This window comes from Pleurodeles waltl, chromosome 6 (assembly GCF_031143425.1).
Source record: "Pleurodeles waltl isolate 20211129_DDA chromosome 6, aPleWal1.hap1.20221129, whole genome shotgun sequence".
NCBI classification, from domain to species: Eukaryota; Metazoa; Chordata; class Amphibia; order Caudata; family Salamandridae; genus Pleurodeles; species Pleurodeles waltl.
The window spans coordinates 789,011,885-789,028,098 of record NC_090445.1 but is presented as its reverse complement, the minus strand read 5'-3'; the positions used below and the strand labels follow the sequence as shown (position 1 = coordinate 789,028,098).

The window sequence follows — 16,214 nt, the reverse complement described above, 5'->3', positions numbered from 1 at the left end:
CTTACAGGAATAGGACCATGTCTGGATTCCTTGGGGGACAGACATAATAGTTGTACTGTGAGCCCTCGTTCAAATGATGCCTCATAAGGGTAGGCCGGGCCTTCCCCATAAGTGGAGTGAGTGAACCCTCTTGTGAGTGTAAAGGCAATGATGGTGTTGGAAGAGGTGGAGGTGATGGAGCATGAAGAGGAGGAACTTAACCACAGGGAAGAGGACTAGTGCACCCTCTCCTTGTATTTTTCTTAGGCTTGGGAGCTGCAGAGGGCTCCAAAGCCAACTGTTTCTCAAAGGTTAGCCTCCCCTTTCGAAACAAGGCTCTGAAGGTGTCGGAGGGAGCTCCGTTGAAATTTTACTTATCTGGGGATGGATGAAGATTAAGTTTTGACATCCATCCAACTCCTCATGCAGTCTCTGTAGGACAGGTTCCTCAGAGTAGTCAGAGCACGCTGCTAATGGATTCCTCAGTGTCAATGGGGACTTCTGCACCAATGGTGGCTTCAAGGTCAATGGAGGACTTGGGATCAAGGATGGCCTCTATGCCGAAGGCATCAAAGCCCCCAAATTCACAGGGCTTGATGAGTGACCTTCTTGGGGGCAGTGATCTGCCCCTCTACGAGGGCTCCTTGGAGGCTTAGTGTGAGTATTGGTTTAGACCATACTTACGGCCACTGCAGAAGGCTTCGTTCAAGGGCTTGAGGTAGCTGAGGTGCAGATAACCTCTTGTTGTTCTTCCTCCTGATCTTAGTCAGAGGAAACGATCACTTCCGGACTGGTTGATGGGGTAAAAAGCCTGAAGGGAAGGAATCCTCACCTCCCTCTATGTCAAGGGATGCACATTCTTTGAAAGTATTAGGGATGTCATTGGAGGCTTGCTCCTGCATTTATGTGATGGGCCCACCATCTCTCTCATCGATAAGGGAGGGTCTTTCTTGAGGCTGAAGGTAAGGTGGGCCAGGCACAAGGTATTGTGAGTGGGGGAGAAACAGAGGTTACACATCTTGCAGTGATCGGACCAGAGACATTTGACATGACAATGAGGACAGTATTGAAATGGTGTCAGTGTCACTGTCACCGAGGAGGGCACGAGGCCTTAGCAGTCGTGAGTCCGCAGCTGGTCTCTGGAGCTTGTCACTCAAAGAAACATGGACAACAAAGGCTTTTCCTGAGGATCTGAATCAAATTGCACTCAACCTTGGGAATTTATGATGTTTACCTCTGGTATCCCATGGTCCATCCCACAAAAACTCTGCAAAATGGGACAAATACTACACCTCTAGTATTTGACAGACAGCTGTGGTGATAACTTCTTTAGCAGCAGCTCATCTTGTACTACAGTTAACTACTTGTGGCGCCAAAAGCAAAAAGAACAGATAATGGACGGAATGCTGAACAATGCAAACATTCACCCCCAATCACAAAGACCAGGGTCAAGACTGATTTGCATATGCCCAAGTCCAAACTGGGGTGGTGTAGTGGGCTTACACAGATTGTTTCCTGTCATCCTCAGTTCGTGCAAACCAAATGGGGTCATGTTCCACTGCCTCATCCTGGACAGTTCCAGGGTTGGCAGGTACCTACCCGCTCTCAGCAGGCACTTCAGAATAGGTGATAAATGTTCAGCAAGGGAGAGACTCAGGTGATATACCCTCACCTCTAAAAAGCAGGCAGTCACCATATCTGGTTGCAACACAGTCCTCCGAGTATGTTAGAGAGCTCACTTTGTTGGCCGAAGAAAACGTATAAATAGAACACGTGGGTCAGAGGGCCTAACTTTTATACAGTCAAAACAGACAGGAAATGTGGATCTATTGTCTGCATTTCAGAACTGGTTTGGGGTGGTTCTGTGTACAGTGATGCTTCTCAAATTAGGATAGCCTCCAGCTTGAGTACCAATGAAAGAGGCACTAAGAAGTGTGTTCCCTCAGCACCCGACTCACTGAAGATTGATAAGGGGAAAGACAAAAGGCTGTCCTCACCTAACAGGCTCCCTGAACAATACAGAGTGAACTCCCATATTTCACCCCGACCACGTACAGTGCTACAGGAAGACATTAAAAGGCCTAACTGCACTTCTCTCTTCCCACTTTATTGTCTAGCACCCATCACTCCAGCGTCTGGAATGTCAGCAATGCACTTTTACTGTCTGGGAAACAAACTCACTTTTATCTTCTGGAAAAGGCCAGGCCAAGGTCATCCAAAATGGATCTTGTGGGACTCCATTACTCTGGTTCACTCATACCCACCATGCATGTAAAACAAACAAGCATAATATACACTTGGAATGTTAGCACTAGGATCTATGTTAGAGCACAGAAGCAGAACTTTACCCATATGGGTGAGTATGCCTCTACTCCAGTAACACAGACAAAGTCTAGACATTACTATGCATTCACAAAACATGGTATGCTGTCACCATCAATGTACTAAGCCCACTGCAGGGAGAGAAATCCACTGCCTGTATAATCAGGGCACTGGACAGACACACACATCAACTAGAGAAAACTTAAAAAAATCAAGGAAACGAGATCCATGCAGTCAGGAACTTGTAGTAGCGAAATGTGACTATACACCATGCAGGGGGACATTCCGATCCCATGATTATGTCATCAATCCAGCAATAGTCATTTGAAATGCATAGAAAAAAATAATAAAAGGAACAGTCATTGATTACATTTCAAGCATGATTATGATCAAGAATCACTTCAGTCTAGCTCCAAAGTCAATGAAAGTCAAGCCATCGCTGACTCAGTGACTGCTGATTCACACAAATTCTGCTTTGAAATCTGTCTTTCTAACCATCAGGCTCAAATATCACATCCTTCGATTTTATCCCTATGCTTTATGTAGTAGTATGAAAGCAGCCCTGAACATCTGGAATTACCACAGAAACGTCCTTTGTTAAAGGTTCATTTAACTGACTTAAGAAAATGTTGTGATCAATCTCATACTAGATCCAACACAAGAGGACACACAAGGCAATACAGCAGATGCACCCATTGTCACCTTTTAAAGCCAGCATCTAATCAGCTCATCACAGGTATATAATCACACAAGCTCAGAGGACAATATCAAACTTAAATCCAAAGCAAACGTTCAACATTGCAGATGGTCGAATCTAATCTTACATCTATAGAACTTGTCCCTGAGATCCGTGCAACAGAGAACCAACTGTACTTTGTAAACATCTAGATTACATCCTTTTAATATAGTACTAGGCAGAAAAACAGTTAAGCAAATTGGTGAAAAGTGGCTAGATTCGATTTCATTGCTGAAGCACACAAGAATCCTCGCTTGACAAAATGGCAGACAAAAGGATTATGCAATCCATCAAATATCTGAACTTTAGCAATCTAAGAGCCAAGAGCCTTCAAATGTGAGAACATTATATGAGACAAGACCTCCAAGGGATTTCTCTACACAGGCCAACCATGGCTCACTACAAATGATTTCCAGAACATTACTTTCAAATACCTGAAAGCCAAGAAACCACCTCACTGATATCCACTGATTTATAACAGGGTACTCAGAAACTACTCACAATTTACAATTCAAAATGTTTACCCACAAAACTAATAGAAGATGGGAGAAGTGGCTTCTGATAATATATACCAACATGTACACATTTAGTTTCTAACAACTTTTTACCATCAGAAACAATCATGCCAGCTTCCAGCGGTTCATCTGCAAATGTTTTGTAGCTGATGCCACAGGGTCCTTCATGAACATTTAGAAAGGAGCCAACTCCATGCCCTGTGCCATGCAGATAGTCCAGACCGGCTTCCCACAGAGCTGCACGAGCAAAGGAATCCAGCAGATGACCTGTCAATTTAAACAGGAAATATTTAAATAATGTGAAACAGCACAGTTTTTAATACCCTAAAGTGCAATTCATTTTGAAGCAATTATTATAGCTGACTGAGTTGATCATACAAATACAATAGCATACGCTGTGATAATAATAAACACCAAAGCATGTATAAAATCAGTACTCAAGTATTGCTGTTGGCACTAACCTTTAAAAAGTTGAAAATCAGTAATTGTGAACCATAGCATAAAGTATGCTGGGCAGACTAGGAAAGCAATCATGGGTATTCAAAATATATAGCAATTCAGCTAGACTGTCTGAATAATATAGCAATCTTATATGCCTTTGGAGTACAATAATGTAAAACTTTGAATAAAGTAATGAAAGCATATGATAACAGTGATCTCAGGAGCTTTGTTATTTTTTTTGTCCAGGAAAAGTTCATCCGTATGAAATGTTAATAAAACACACCATGTAAGCAACAACATCTATAATGTGCAAGCAACATCATTTTCAGTATCTGAGTGTCTAATGTTCATCTGTCAAAGTTGACCGACAATGTCAGTCTCCATCAGTAAGTAAAGCCCCTTGCTTCATCTTGCTCTGTACTCCAAGATGTCCAGGGAAAAAAATCTGCACACTAGCAGTGACAACAGTAAAATCTGCTCAGGCCATGGCAACATTAGGGCAAAACAGGAGAAAGCTGTGGTAAGAAAGTTGAGCTTTCATAGAATATTGAGGAGGCAAAACAGATATAATAGAGAATTGGTCTCAGGAGTGATACTGTCATAGAAATATATGCAAAAGTCAATGTTCCAAAATACCATCCTTCCTCTTCCTAACTCCCTTTTTACTCCATCCAGCTCTCCATCTACGCTTATCTGCCACTCTCCTACACCCCTACCCCACTAACCTGTATCTTTAACACTAAAGGACTCATTATGACTTTAGCGGGCAACGGAGGCCTCCCGCCAAAGTCCCCCCTCGGGATGACCACTTATACGGCTGTCCCTCCGAGGGCCCTATTACGAGTTACCCACTGACTCAGCAGGAAACTCACCACAAAATTGACGTGGGCTCATATTCGAGCCGGCGGCAATGTTGTGGTGCATTGGCAACCTGGCAGTGCCACGGTCGGAATGTGGCTGTCGGACCACCACTGTGGCGGCGGTCCCACCGAGAGTGTGGTAGTCTTAAGACCACCACACTCGTAATGTGGGCCTGATTCTTTTGCATGCTTGAACTAATCTCCATCGTCAGGCTGAATGTTTAAAACAGCAATAGATATTGTTATAATGGCTATGGGCCAAAGAACAGTGTTTTAGTAGACTATTCACTTAATTTAAAAGCATCCAATTTTCTTTATAAATTAGGTGAATGCATCTATCACCCTCACTCAAGATACCACAGCCCAGCTTTTCAACCTCATGTGTAGTGTGAGGGAGTCTCCGGACTGAGCTCAGCTTTGCCATTCAAAGCCATCTCAGAACTTCTGGTTTACTATTTTTTAATTTAGTTGATCACCCGAAAAAAGACCCATCTTCACCCACTACAGCATAGTGGGTGCATTTGGGGCTTCTGTCCTGTGTGCTGGCAACAGCTTCAGTCATAATGCCATCTGTTCCTCAGAAGGTGAAGAAATATCTCTACAAGGCCTCTTACACTTGCAGAGTAAATGCATTGTTAGCATATTATCTGCATCTTATATGCATTCTAAATCTTTATGCGACATATGTATGACTTTCTTCAAGACTCTTTATGATGGACAAAGGTACCTGGCTTTCTTTTTACTAGAGAGATGGCATCAATATTGGGCAAATGGCCATTCCTCAGGGGATGATTCTGCCAGAAGTGCCCCTTTAAAAACTTTACAAAAATGTAAACATTTGGATGTTCTTGAGGTAATCTGAAAGGATGAACCTGAAAAATCTACTACTAAAAAAAGGTACCTTCTCGTGAGGGGGGCCACACACCATTCTGACTCTTCAGACACAAATGATGTGTCAAAAATCTACTGCTGCTGATATTCTTAGTACCTTTCATGCCAATACTGTCATCCTAAGGTAAATACCTATCAGCGAATAAACCATCATAAACAACAGCCTTGTTGCTTAAGTGATCCCTGAGAGGTACACATTTTTTTTCATAAAGAATTTTTATTGATTTTAAGAGGAACCAAGAAGGAAAAAACAAATGCAAATACAAACATAAATAGCATGGCACCATTGACCTGATTACATCGTTCGTTTCGATGGCCCCCGTGGGTTCTGCAAATACTGAATGCTTGTGCTCATATAGTTCGGGATCAGTAGCCCTCAGTGTTGCAGCGACTGAAAGAGATTTTTTTTTTTTTTAATGTTCGTATAGCCTAAGCACGGTTCCCTCAACACTGGGGAGTTAGGTCTTTGAGCAACGCTGCCCCCGTGAGTTCTTGAACGAGAGAAGGTGTCTTTCGGTTAATCCAAGTGTCCCAGACAGGTTAGGTGTCTAATATGCTCCCCCATTTCCCCCAGACTCTATTGTACTTGTTCGGGCACCCCCTCGCTTCGTATATGGGTTTTTCGCATTGCGCACACCAGTCTACACCTCGCCTCCATTTGGCGAGGGCCGGTGCTTTTTTGGCTTTCCACTCTGTCATGATGTCTCTCTTCGCCACCAGGCACACCACTCCCAAAAAGGTTCGACTTGCTCTATTCAGCCCTGTCTCCCTCATGGTCCCTAGTAAAATCGATACGGGGACACCTCTACTGCTGATTGTAGGACCTCTGAAACTTCCCTCATGACCGCCCTCCAGTATGACTCTATAATGGGGAAGGTCCAGACCATGTGGAAGAAGTCAGCTTCCGGGTGTGAGCATCGGGGGCAGTTGGCTGTGGGTCGGAGGCCTGCCTGGAAGAGTCTTTTGGGGGTAAGGTATGCTGCGTGTAGATAGAGGGTTTGTAACATTTGGAATCGGGAGGTTATGGTCATTGACCGAGGGGCCATTAATGCTTCCCTCCAATCTATTTCATCTATGGGGCCCACCCACCCTTCCCACTTTTGACGGAGCCCCTCAATGGAGGGAGAGGTATTAGTAAGGATAGAGCGGTATATCTGGGAGATTCCCCCTTTACCTATGCTTCCCATCAGGACCTTCGCCTTCAATGGACTGTATTCTGGAATGTTATCCCCTGGTCGCACGTGTACCAGTAGAGCGTGTCTGAGTTGTAAGTATTTGTGGAATTGGGTGTTGTTTAATGAGTATATTCCTTGGAGCTCCTCAAAGGATCGCATGTGTGACCCACCCCAGATGTCCCCGAGGGGGGATATCCCGATGTTGTCCCATTTCCGGAAACCTTCCAATGCAGAGACCTCCGACAGCCACTTCCCTTGCCAGAGAGGGGTCTGCTGGGTGAGGTGGGTCCACCAGCCCGACATCCTCTGGGCCGCTCGCCACCCTGTAAGAATCACTCTAGTCACCTCTGGGATAGTCCGTGAGATCGGGCCCCCATATAGTGCGTTAAAGATCCCATTGTAGCCCATTGCTTGGAGTTCCAGTCTGTACGCTGGATCTGTCCAGCCTCTACTCAGCCAGTCGTTAACCACCAGCAGGTGCATTGCCAAGTAGTAGAAATAAATGTTAGACATTCCCAGCCCCCCATCGTGGATATCTCTTTGACATGTGACAAGGGATAGTTTGGGGCGGGAGCCGTGCCACAAGAATTGGCGCGCTGTTGCCTCCACTTCTTTGAACCACTTCCGGGGGACTGGGTGTGGGAAGTTCTGTAATTGGTAGAAAAATCTGGGGAGTATCATCATTTTATATAGTGCTATTCTACCCAATAGATTGAGGGGCAGACTCCGCCAGCGCTGGAGATCTTTTCTAGTTTTCCTGATAAGTGGGGTGATGTTTAATTCCCATGTTAGTTCAGGCAGCAAGGTTATATGTACACCCAGGTACTTAAAACTATTGCGACGGATCAGGATACTTTGTTGCCAATCAACACAGTCTCTAGAGGGGTGTAAGGGGACCAACCGGGATTTGCCTGGATTCAGAGTCAGGCCAGAGGCTTGAGAGAAAAGGTCTAGAAGTTGTAGGATTCGCGGGCCGCTCACGGCCGGGTTAGAAAGGCAAATGAGGACGTCGTCAGCGTACAATGCTACCCGGTCCTCTGGGCCCGCAGGCCACGACCAGCCCTCCAACAGGGGGTCCTCCCTCAACAACCTCGCCAGTGGTTCAATCGCGAGAGCAAACAGCAACGGGGACAGTGGACATCCCTGCCGGGTTCCACGACGGATGGTAAATGGTTCAGAGGCTACCCCGTTTACTTGAATACGTGCGGTTGGACTGGAGTAAAGTAGCCTTACAAGGCCGCGGAATTTGGGTCCAATTCCATTATTTCTTAGGACATGTTCCAGGTAGGACCAGTCCACGGTGTAGAAGGCTTTTTCAAAATCAAGTAGGAGAAGGGCCAAAGGGGACCGAGTCAGAGTGTTGCGGTGTGCCAGGGCGACGTTCAATCGCCTGATGCAGTGTCTAGTACTGCGCGATGGCATAAATCCACACTGGTCTGGGTGCACTAGTGAAGGGAGTGCTTCCCTCAACCTCGTGGCGAGCAAAGTCGATAGCACTTTAATCTCGGTGTTAAAGAGGGAGATGGGTCTGTATGCCGAGCGATTACGCGACGGTGGTTGGGTCTTCGGGATTACCACTATTGTGGCTTGGTCGATCCCAGAAGGGAAACAGACGGTCTTCTCAGCCTCGTCATACATATTGAGCAGGTGGGGGCTTAGAATGTCCCCGCTTCTATTGGAAAGTTCCGATGGGAAGCCGTCTGGGCAGGGCGTTTTGCCCCAGGACAGGCTGGATTTGCTGCTGTAATTTCGGCTAGTGTTATGGTTTCGTCTAAGTTCTCCCTGGTCGCTTGTGAGATCTTAGGGAGGATAATGTCGTCCAAGAGGGGGGACTCCCTTTCAGCCGGGGGACGGGGCCGTTCCGCGTACAACTGTGCGTAGTAAGAGGCAAAACTTTTAGCGATTTCACTAGGTGTCTTCGCGTGTGAGCCCGTCTCGTCCACGACCTCGGGAAAAATTCTGTCGGCTAGTGGGCGCGAGGCCAACCAGTGCAGGAGTTTGCCGTTCTTGTCTCCCCAGCCGTACAGACGGGCTGCTGATGCTCTCCAAGTATGCTTTGCGGATTCTAGTACCAACTGTCTTATCTCCTCTCTAACCATGGTAAGGTGTCTCAGAACGGATGCTGATGCGGCGGAGGTATCTAATCGCTCAAGGTGTGATGCCTTGGCCTCAAGGTCCGCCACCCGTGAGTCGCGAGCACGCTCCCGGGCACGCACACGGTGTTTAGCATATCCTCTAAGTGTGGCTTTACACGCCGCCCAGATCGTACCCGGGGACTGCACGGACCCCAAGTTCTGTTCGAAGTATTGGGTAAGATGGTCCCTTATCTCGAGGGTATATTCATTATCCTGTAGGTGCCATGCATTCATGCGCCATGTTGGACGCTGGGTCGGGTCAACACCACCCAGCCGGATTCGTACTGGAGAGTGGTCTGAGACTCCGCGAGGTAATATCTCCGCGCCGGTGACCCTAGAGACATCCAGTGCAGGCATAAACACGAGATCGATCCTGGCCTGTGAGTGGTGGGCAGCTGAGGTGTGTGTGTATTGTCGTGATCTAGGGTGCCAGGCCCTCTACACCTCGCACAGGCCCAGACCCGTAGCCCACCCGCTCATGCTCGACGCCCTCCCGGATCGGGTGGCGGATATAGCCCCAGACACGTTGAGTTTGGGGTCCAGGACAGAATTAAAGTCCCCCCCAATTAGTGTAATTCCCTGGGGGAGGCCTGTCAACACCCGGCGGAGAGTGAGTAAAAAGGTGTCAAACCCAGCTGGGGGTGCATACGCACACACAAGATTAAACGGTGATCCGTGTAACGTACCGGTCACCGTTACAAACCTACCTTGTGGATCCGACTGTGTGGCGGTAACCACTATGGGTAGTGAGTGGTGGAATAGGATGGCTACCCCTCTAGAGCCCCTTGAGAATCCCGCATGGTAAACCTTGTCGAAGCCCCCACGTGCCAGCATGGGGCATTTAGTGCCGAGCAGGTGGGTCTCCTGCAGCAGGACCACTGAGGGGGCAAACCTGCGCAGGGCATTGAACACTGCGTACCTCTTAATTTTGTCCAAGAGACCGTTTACATTTCATGAAAGAATCTGCGTCAATGAGGGAACTGCGTGCATAGTGTTCGTGTGATGAGATGTCGGGGGCCCATTCGGGGACCTAGAGACGAACGCTCTGAATGAGAAGGATCGTTATGGCAGGTGTAGGTGCGGCAAAGGAAACGTATCAAAACAACCCTACTAAACCCTAGTGGAAACTTTGTACCCCCCAACCTCCCCCCACCCCATACTTCTACCCTGGAAGCATCTGTCGCCCAAATACCCAACCGGGGTGTCACAGTCATATGGACTGTCACTAAATGGAGTGATGGACCCCTCCTTCTCTTCGGATCAGTTGCAATCGACTAACGATATCCCAACCTAAGAAAGTGTTGGGGTATGCAATTGTAAGGAAATGGCTCCCTGTTGCAATTACCCCCCACTTTTTGCCTGATACTGATGCTGACTTGACTGAGAAGTGTGCGGACCCTGCTAACCAGGCCCCAGCACCAGTGTTCTTTCACCAAAAACGTACCATTGTCTCCACAATTGGCACTACCCAGGTAAGTCCCTTGTAACTGGTACCCCTGGTACCAAGGGCCCTGATGCCAGGGAAGGTCTTTAAGGGCTGCAGCATGTCTTATGCCACCCTAGGGACCCCTCACTCAGCACAGACACCCTGCTTGCCAGCTTGTGTGTGCTGGTGGGGAGAAAATGACTAAGTCGACATGGCATTCCCCTCAGGGTGCCATGCCAACCTCACACTGCCTGTGGCATAGGTAAGTCACCCCTCTAGCAGGCCTTACAGCCCTAAGGCAGGGTGCACTATACCACAGGTGAGGGCATAGGTGCATGAGCACTATGCCCCTACAGTGTCTAAGCAAAACCTTAGACATTGTAAGTGCAGGGTAAGCCATAAGAGTATATGGTCTGGGAGTCTGTCAAAAACGAACTCCACAGCTCCATAATGGCTACACTGAATACTGAGAAGTTTGGTATCAAACTTCTCAGAATAATAAACCCACACTGATGCCAGTTTTGGATTTATTAAAAAATGCACACAGAGGGCATCTTAGAGATGCCCCCTGTATTTTACCCAATTGTTCAGTGCAGGACTGACTGGTCTGTGCCAGCCTGCTGCTGAGAGACGAGTTTCTGACCCCATGTGGTGAGGGCCTTTGTGCTCTCTGAGGACAGAAACAAAAGCCTGCTCTGGGTGGAGGTGCTTCACACCTCCCCCCTGCAGGAACTGTAACACCTGGCAGTGAGCCTCAAAGGCTCAGGCTTCGTGTTACAGTGCCCCCGGGCACTCCAGCTAGTGGAGATGCCCGCCCCCTGGACACAGCCCCCACTTTTGGTGGCAAGTCCAGGGGAGATAATGAGAAAAACAAGGAGGAGTCACCCACCAGTCAGGACAGCCCCTAAGGTGTCCTGAGCTGAGGTGACCCCTGCCTTTAGAAATCCTCCATCTTGATTTTGGAGGATTCCCCCAATAGGAATAGGGATGTGCCCCCCTCCCCTCAGGGAGGAGGCACAAAGAGGGTGTAGCCACCCTCAAGGACAGTAGCCATTGGCTACTGCCCTCCCAGACCTAAACACACCCCTAAATTCAGTATTTAGGGGCACCCCAGAACCTAGGAAACTAGATTCCTGCAACCTAAGACGAAGAAGGACTGCTGAGCTGAAAAACCTGCAGAGAAGACGGAGACACCAACTGCTTTGGCCCCAGCTCTACCGGCCTGTCTCCCCACTTCAAAAGAACTGCTCCAGCGACGCGTTCCACAGGGTCCAGCGACCTCTGAAGCCTCAGAGGACTACCCTGCATCTAAAAGGACCAAGAACTCCAGAGGACAGCGGCTCTGCTCCAAGGAAGAAGCATCTTAGCAACAAAGAAGCAACTTTGAAAGAACACACGCTTCCCGCCGGCAGCGTGAGACTTTGCACTCTGCACCCGACCCCCCCGGCTCGACTTGTGGAGAAACAACGCTACAGGGAGGACTACCCGGCGACTGCGAGACCGTGGGTAGCCAGAGTTGACCCCCCTGAGCACCCACAGCGACACCTGCAGAGGGAATCCAGAGGCTCCCCCTGACCGCGACTGCCTGCTTCAAAGAACCGACGCCTGGTAAGGACACTGCACCTGCAGCCCCCAGGACCTGAAGGATCCGACCTCCAGTGCAGGAGCGACCCCCAGGTGTCCCTCTCCCTTGTCCAGGTGGTGGCTACCCCGAGGAGCCCCCCCCTTGCTTGCCTGCATCACTGAAGAGACCCCTAGGTCTCCCATTGAACTCCATTGCAAAGCCGACGCCTGTTTGCACACTGCACCCGGCCGCCCCTGTGCCGCTGAAGGTGTACTTTTTGTGCTGACTTGTGTCCCCCCCGGTGCCCTACAAAACCCCCCTGGTCTGCCCTCCGAAGACGCGGATACTTACCTGCTGGCAGACTGGAACCGGGGCACCCCCTTCTCCATTGAAGCCTATGTGTTTTGGGCACCACTTTGACCTCTGCACCTGACCGGCCCTGAGCTGCTGGTGTGGTAACTTTGGGGTTGCCCTAAACCTCCAACGGTGGGCTACCTTGGACCCAACTTTGAACCCTGTACGTGGTTTACTTACCTGCAAAACTAACAAACACTTACCTCCCCCAGGAACTGTTGAAAATTGCACTGTGTCCAGTTTTAAAATAGCTTATTGCCATTTGTGTGAAAACTGTATATGCTATTTTGCTAATTCAAAGTTCCTAAAGTACCTACCTGCAATACCTTTCATTTAAAGTATTGTTTGAAAATCTTGAACCTGTGGTTCTTAAAATAAACTAAGAAAATATATTTTTCTATACAAAAACCTATTGGCCTGGAATTGTCTTTGAGTGTGTGTTCCTCATTTATTGCCTGTGTGTGTACAACAAATGCTTAATACTACCCTGTGATAAGCCTACTGCTTGACCACACTACCACAAAATAGAGCATTAGAATTATCTCTTTTTGCCACTATCTTACCTCTAAGGGGAACCCTTGGACTCTGTGCATGCTATTTCTTACTTTGAAATAGTACATACAGAGCCAACTTCCTACATTGGTGGATCAGCGGTGGGGTACAAGACTTTGCATTGGCTGGACTACTCAGCCAATACCTGATCACACGACTAAATTCCCAAAATTGTCATTAGAAACAGATTTTTGAAATTTAAGCTATTTTTCTAAATTTGTAAAAGTCCTGCTAGGGCCTTGTGATAGTCCCTGTTAGCATTTCTTTTAGAGTTTAAAAGTTTTGTAAAAGTTTGAATTAAGTTCTAGAGATAGTTTTAGATTCTTAAAAAGTATTCCAACTTTTAGAAACAAAGGGCCTGATTACAACTTTGGAGGAGGTGTTAATCCGTCCCAAAAGTGACGGTAAAGTGACGGATATACCACCAGCCGTATTACGAGTTACATAGGATATAATGGACTCGTAATACGGCTGGTGGTATATCCGTCACTTTACCATCACTTTTGGGACGGATTAACACCTCCTCCAAAGTTGTAATCAGGCCCATAATGTCTAATGCAGAAGACATAGTGATGGAACTCAACCTCACCCCTTACCTGCATCTTAGGATGTCAGAGTTAAGGTCTCTCTGCAAACTCAAAAAGATTAAAACTGGTTCAAACCCTACCAAAATACAGCTCCAGGAGCTTTTGGCAGAGTTTGTTAAAAACAACCCCTCTGATGATGGCCTCACAGAGGGGGACCCTAGTGACGTGGAGGATTTCCCACCTCCAGTCCTAGATAGGGAGCCCAGGGTCTCTCAAACCCTGACTCCAAATGTGATAGTCAGAGATGCTGCTTCTCTCACAGGAGAGTCCAGCAACTCTGGAAGCATTGAGGGCAGCCTCAATGAAGAGGACCTCCTGCTAGCCAGGATGGCCAAAAGATTGGCTTTGGAGAGACAGCTCCTAGCCATAGAAAGGGAAAGACAAGATATGGGTTTTGGTCCCATCAATGGTGGCAGCAACATAAATAGGGTCAGAGATTCTCCTGACATGTTGAAAATCCCAAAAGGGATTGCAACTAAATATGAAGATGGTGGTGACATCACCAAATGGTTCACAGTTTTTGAGAGGGCTTGAGCAACCAGAAAAGTAAACAGATCTCACTGGGGTGCTCTCCTTTGGGAAATGTTCACTGGAAAGTGTAGGGCTAGACTCATCACACTCTCTGGAAAACATGCAGAATCCTATGACCTCATGAAGGCTACCCTGATTGAGGGCTTTGGATTCTCAACTGAAGAGTATAGAATTAGGTTCAGGGGGGCTCAAAATTCCTCGAGCCAGACCTAGGTTGATTTTGTAGACTACTCAGTGAAAACACTGGATGGTTGGGTAACTGGAAATGAAGTGCATGACTATGTTGGGCTTTATAATTTGTTTATGAAAGAACACATTTTAAGTAACTGCTTCAATGAAAAGTTGCATCAGTATCTGGTAGACCTAGGTCCAATTTCTCCCCAAGAATTGGGAAAGAAGGCAGACCACTGGGTCAAGACGAGGGTAACCAAAACTTCCACTGGGGGTGACCAAAAGAAAGGGGTTACAAAGCCTCCCCAGGAGAAAGTGGGTGACACTAGAAACAAAGAGAAAGAGCCCTCTGTAGGCCCCCCAAAAACCAGACCAGGTGGGTGGGCCCCAAGACACAACCCAAAACAAAGGTGGGTACCAGGGTAAGAACTGGGATGCCACTAAGGCATGGTGCCAAAACTGTAGACATACAGGGCGCCACACCAAGGACACTTCTTGTCCCAAAAACAAACCCCCTAGCAAAATCCCAGGGGTGACCAGTGTAGCCATTGGGGATAACTCCTCAGATGAGGAGGTCTTCATAGCCTTCAACTGGAAAAAGGGCCCAACAGGTGAGTTGGAGATTCCAGAGGGAAGTAGACACTTCCACCACCTACTGGTGAATGGAATCCCAGCCACTGCCCTGAGAGACACTTGTGCCAGTCACACTATTGCACTATTGTGCATGACAGGCTGGTGTTCTCAAACCAGTACATCCCAGGTGAGACTGCCAGAGTAAGAGTTAGCCCAGACAGGGTCACTGATAGGCCTGTGGCTTTTGTGCCCATAGAAGTGGGTGGGACTTTTAGCTGGAGAAGGGTGGTAGTCAGTACAGACCTCCCCCTTGATTGTCTCCTTGGAAATGACTACCCAGAGGTTAGTCAGAGCCCAAGAGAGGAACTGGTCCAGTGCCAGCCCTCTCCCAAGGATTCTGGAGGTTCTACCCCTGCAGTAACTGCAAGTAGGCCCCAGAAGAAAAAGAAAAGAAAACAAAGTAGGAAGGGTGGACAACCTTTAGCCGAGGTTCCAGCAAGCCAAGGAGATTCTGCTCCAGTAGGGGAGAACTCCAAAAGTGGCACTGGTAAAGTCCAACCTGACCCACAAGAAGTCCTGGCTAGTCAGGCAACTGTTAAACCTGAGTGGGTGGCTCCTCAGTTAACAGAAGAAAGAGTGGAAGAAGGGTGTTTACTACAAGAGGTAGTAACCCCCCACTTTAATACAGCAGACAGGCACCCTGAACCCAAAGAAGCCTGTAACTTAGCCCCTTCCCTTGTACGTGAAGAGCTAAAGGTCTGGTTCTGGGCACTGACAGCTGTCAAAAACGAACTCCACAGCTCCATAATGGCTACACTGAATACTGGGAAGTTTGGTATAAAATTTCTCAGAATAATAAACCCACACTGATGCCAGTGTTGGATTTATTAAAAGATGCACACAGAGGGCATCTTAGAGACGCCCCCTGTATTTTACCCAATTGTTCAGTGCAGGACTGACTGGTCTGTGCCAGCCTGCTGCTGAGAGACGAGTTTCTGACCCCATGTGGTGAGGGCCTTTGTGCTCTCTGAGGACAGAAACAAAAGCCTGCTCTGGGTGGAGGTGCTTCACACCTCCCCCCTCCAGGAACTGTGACACCTAGCAGTGAGCCTCAAAGGCTCAGGCTTCGTGTTACAGTGCCCCAGGGCACTACAGCTAGTGGAGATGCCCGCCCCCTGGACACAGCTCCCACTTCTGGTGGCAAGTCCAGGGGAGATATTGAGAAAAACAAGGAGGAGTCACCCACCAGTCAGGACAGCCCCTAAGGTGTCCTGAGCTGAGGTGACCCCTCTCTTTAGAAATCCTCCATCTTGATTTTGGAGGATTCCCCCAATAGGAATAGGGATGTGCCCCCCTCCCCTCAGGGAGGAGGCACAAAGAGGGTGTAGCCACCCTCAAGGAC

General features: G+C 48.0%; 1 protein-coding gene and 1 long non-coding RNA gene across 2 annotated transcripts in view; one reads left to right on the top strand and one right to left on the bottom strand.

Annotated features, from left to right (window-relative positions):
• The window catches only part of XPNPEP1 (X-prolyl aminopeptidase 1), a 433,587-nt gene that overhangs the window by 51,441 nt on the left and 365,932 nt on the right, over positions 1-16,214 (bottom strand). The window contains exon 18 of the mRNA XM_069239428.1: positions 3,646-3,819. Coding sequence (XP_069095529.1) covers positions 3,646-3,819 — 174 coding nt within the window. The remainder of the gene's footprint in view (positions 1-3,645; positions 3,820-16,214) is intronic.
• LOC138300264 (uncharacterized) overlaps positions 1-16,214 on the top strand; it is a 191,993-nt gene that overhangs the window by 84,887 nt on the left and 90,892 nt on the right. The gene's annotated exons all lie outside the window — the stretch shown is intronic.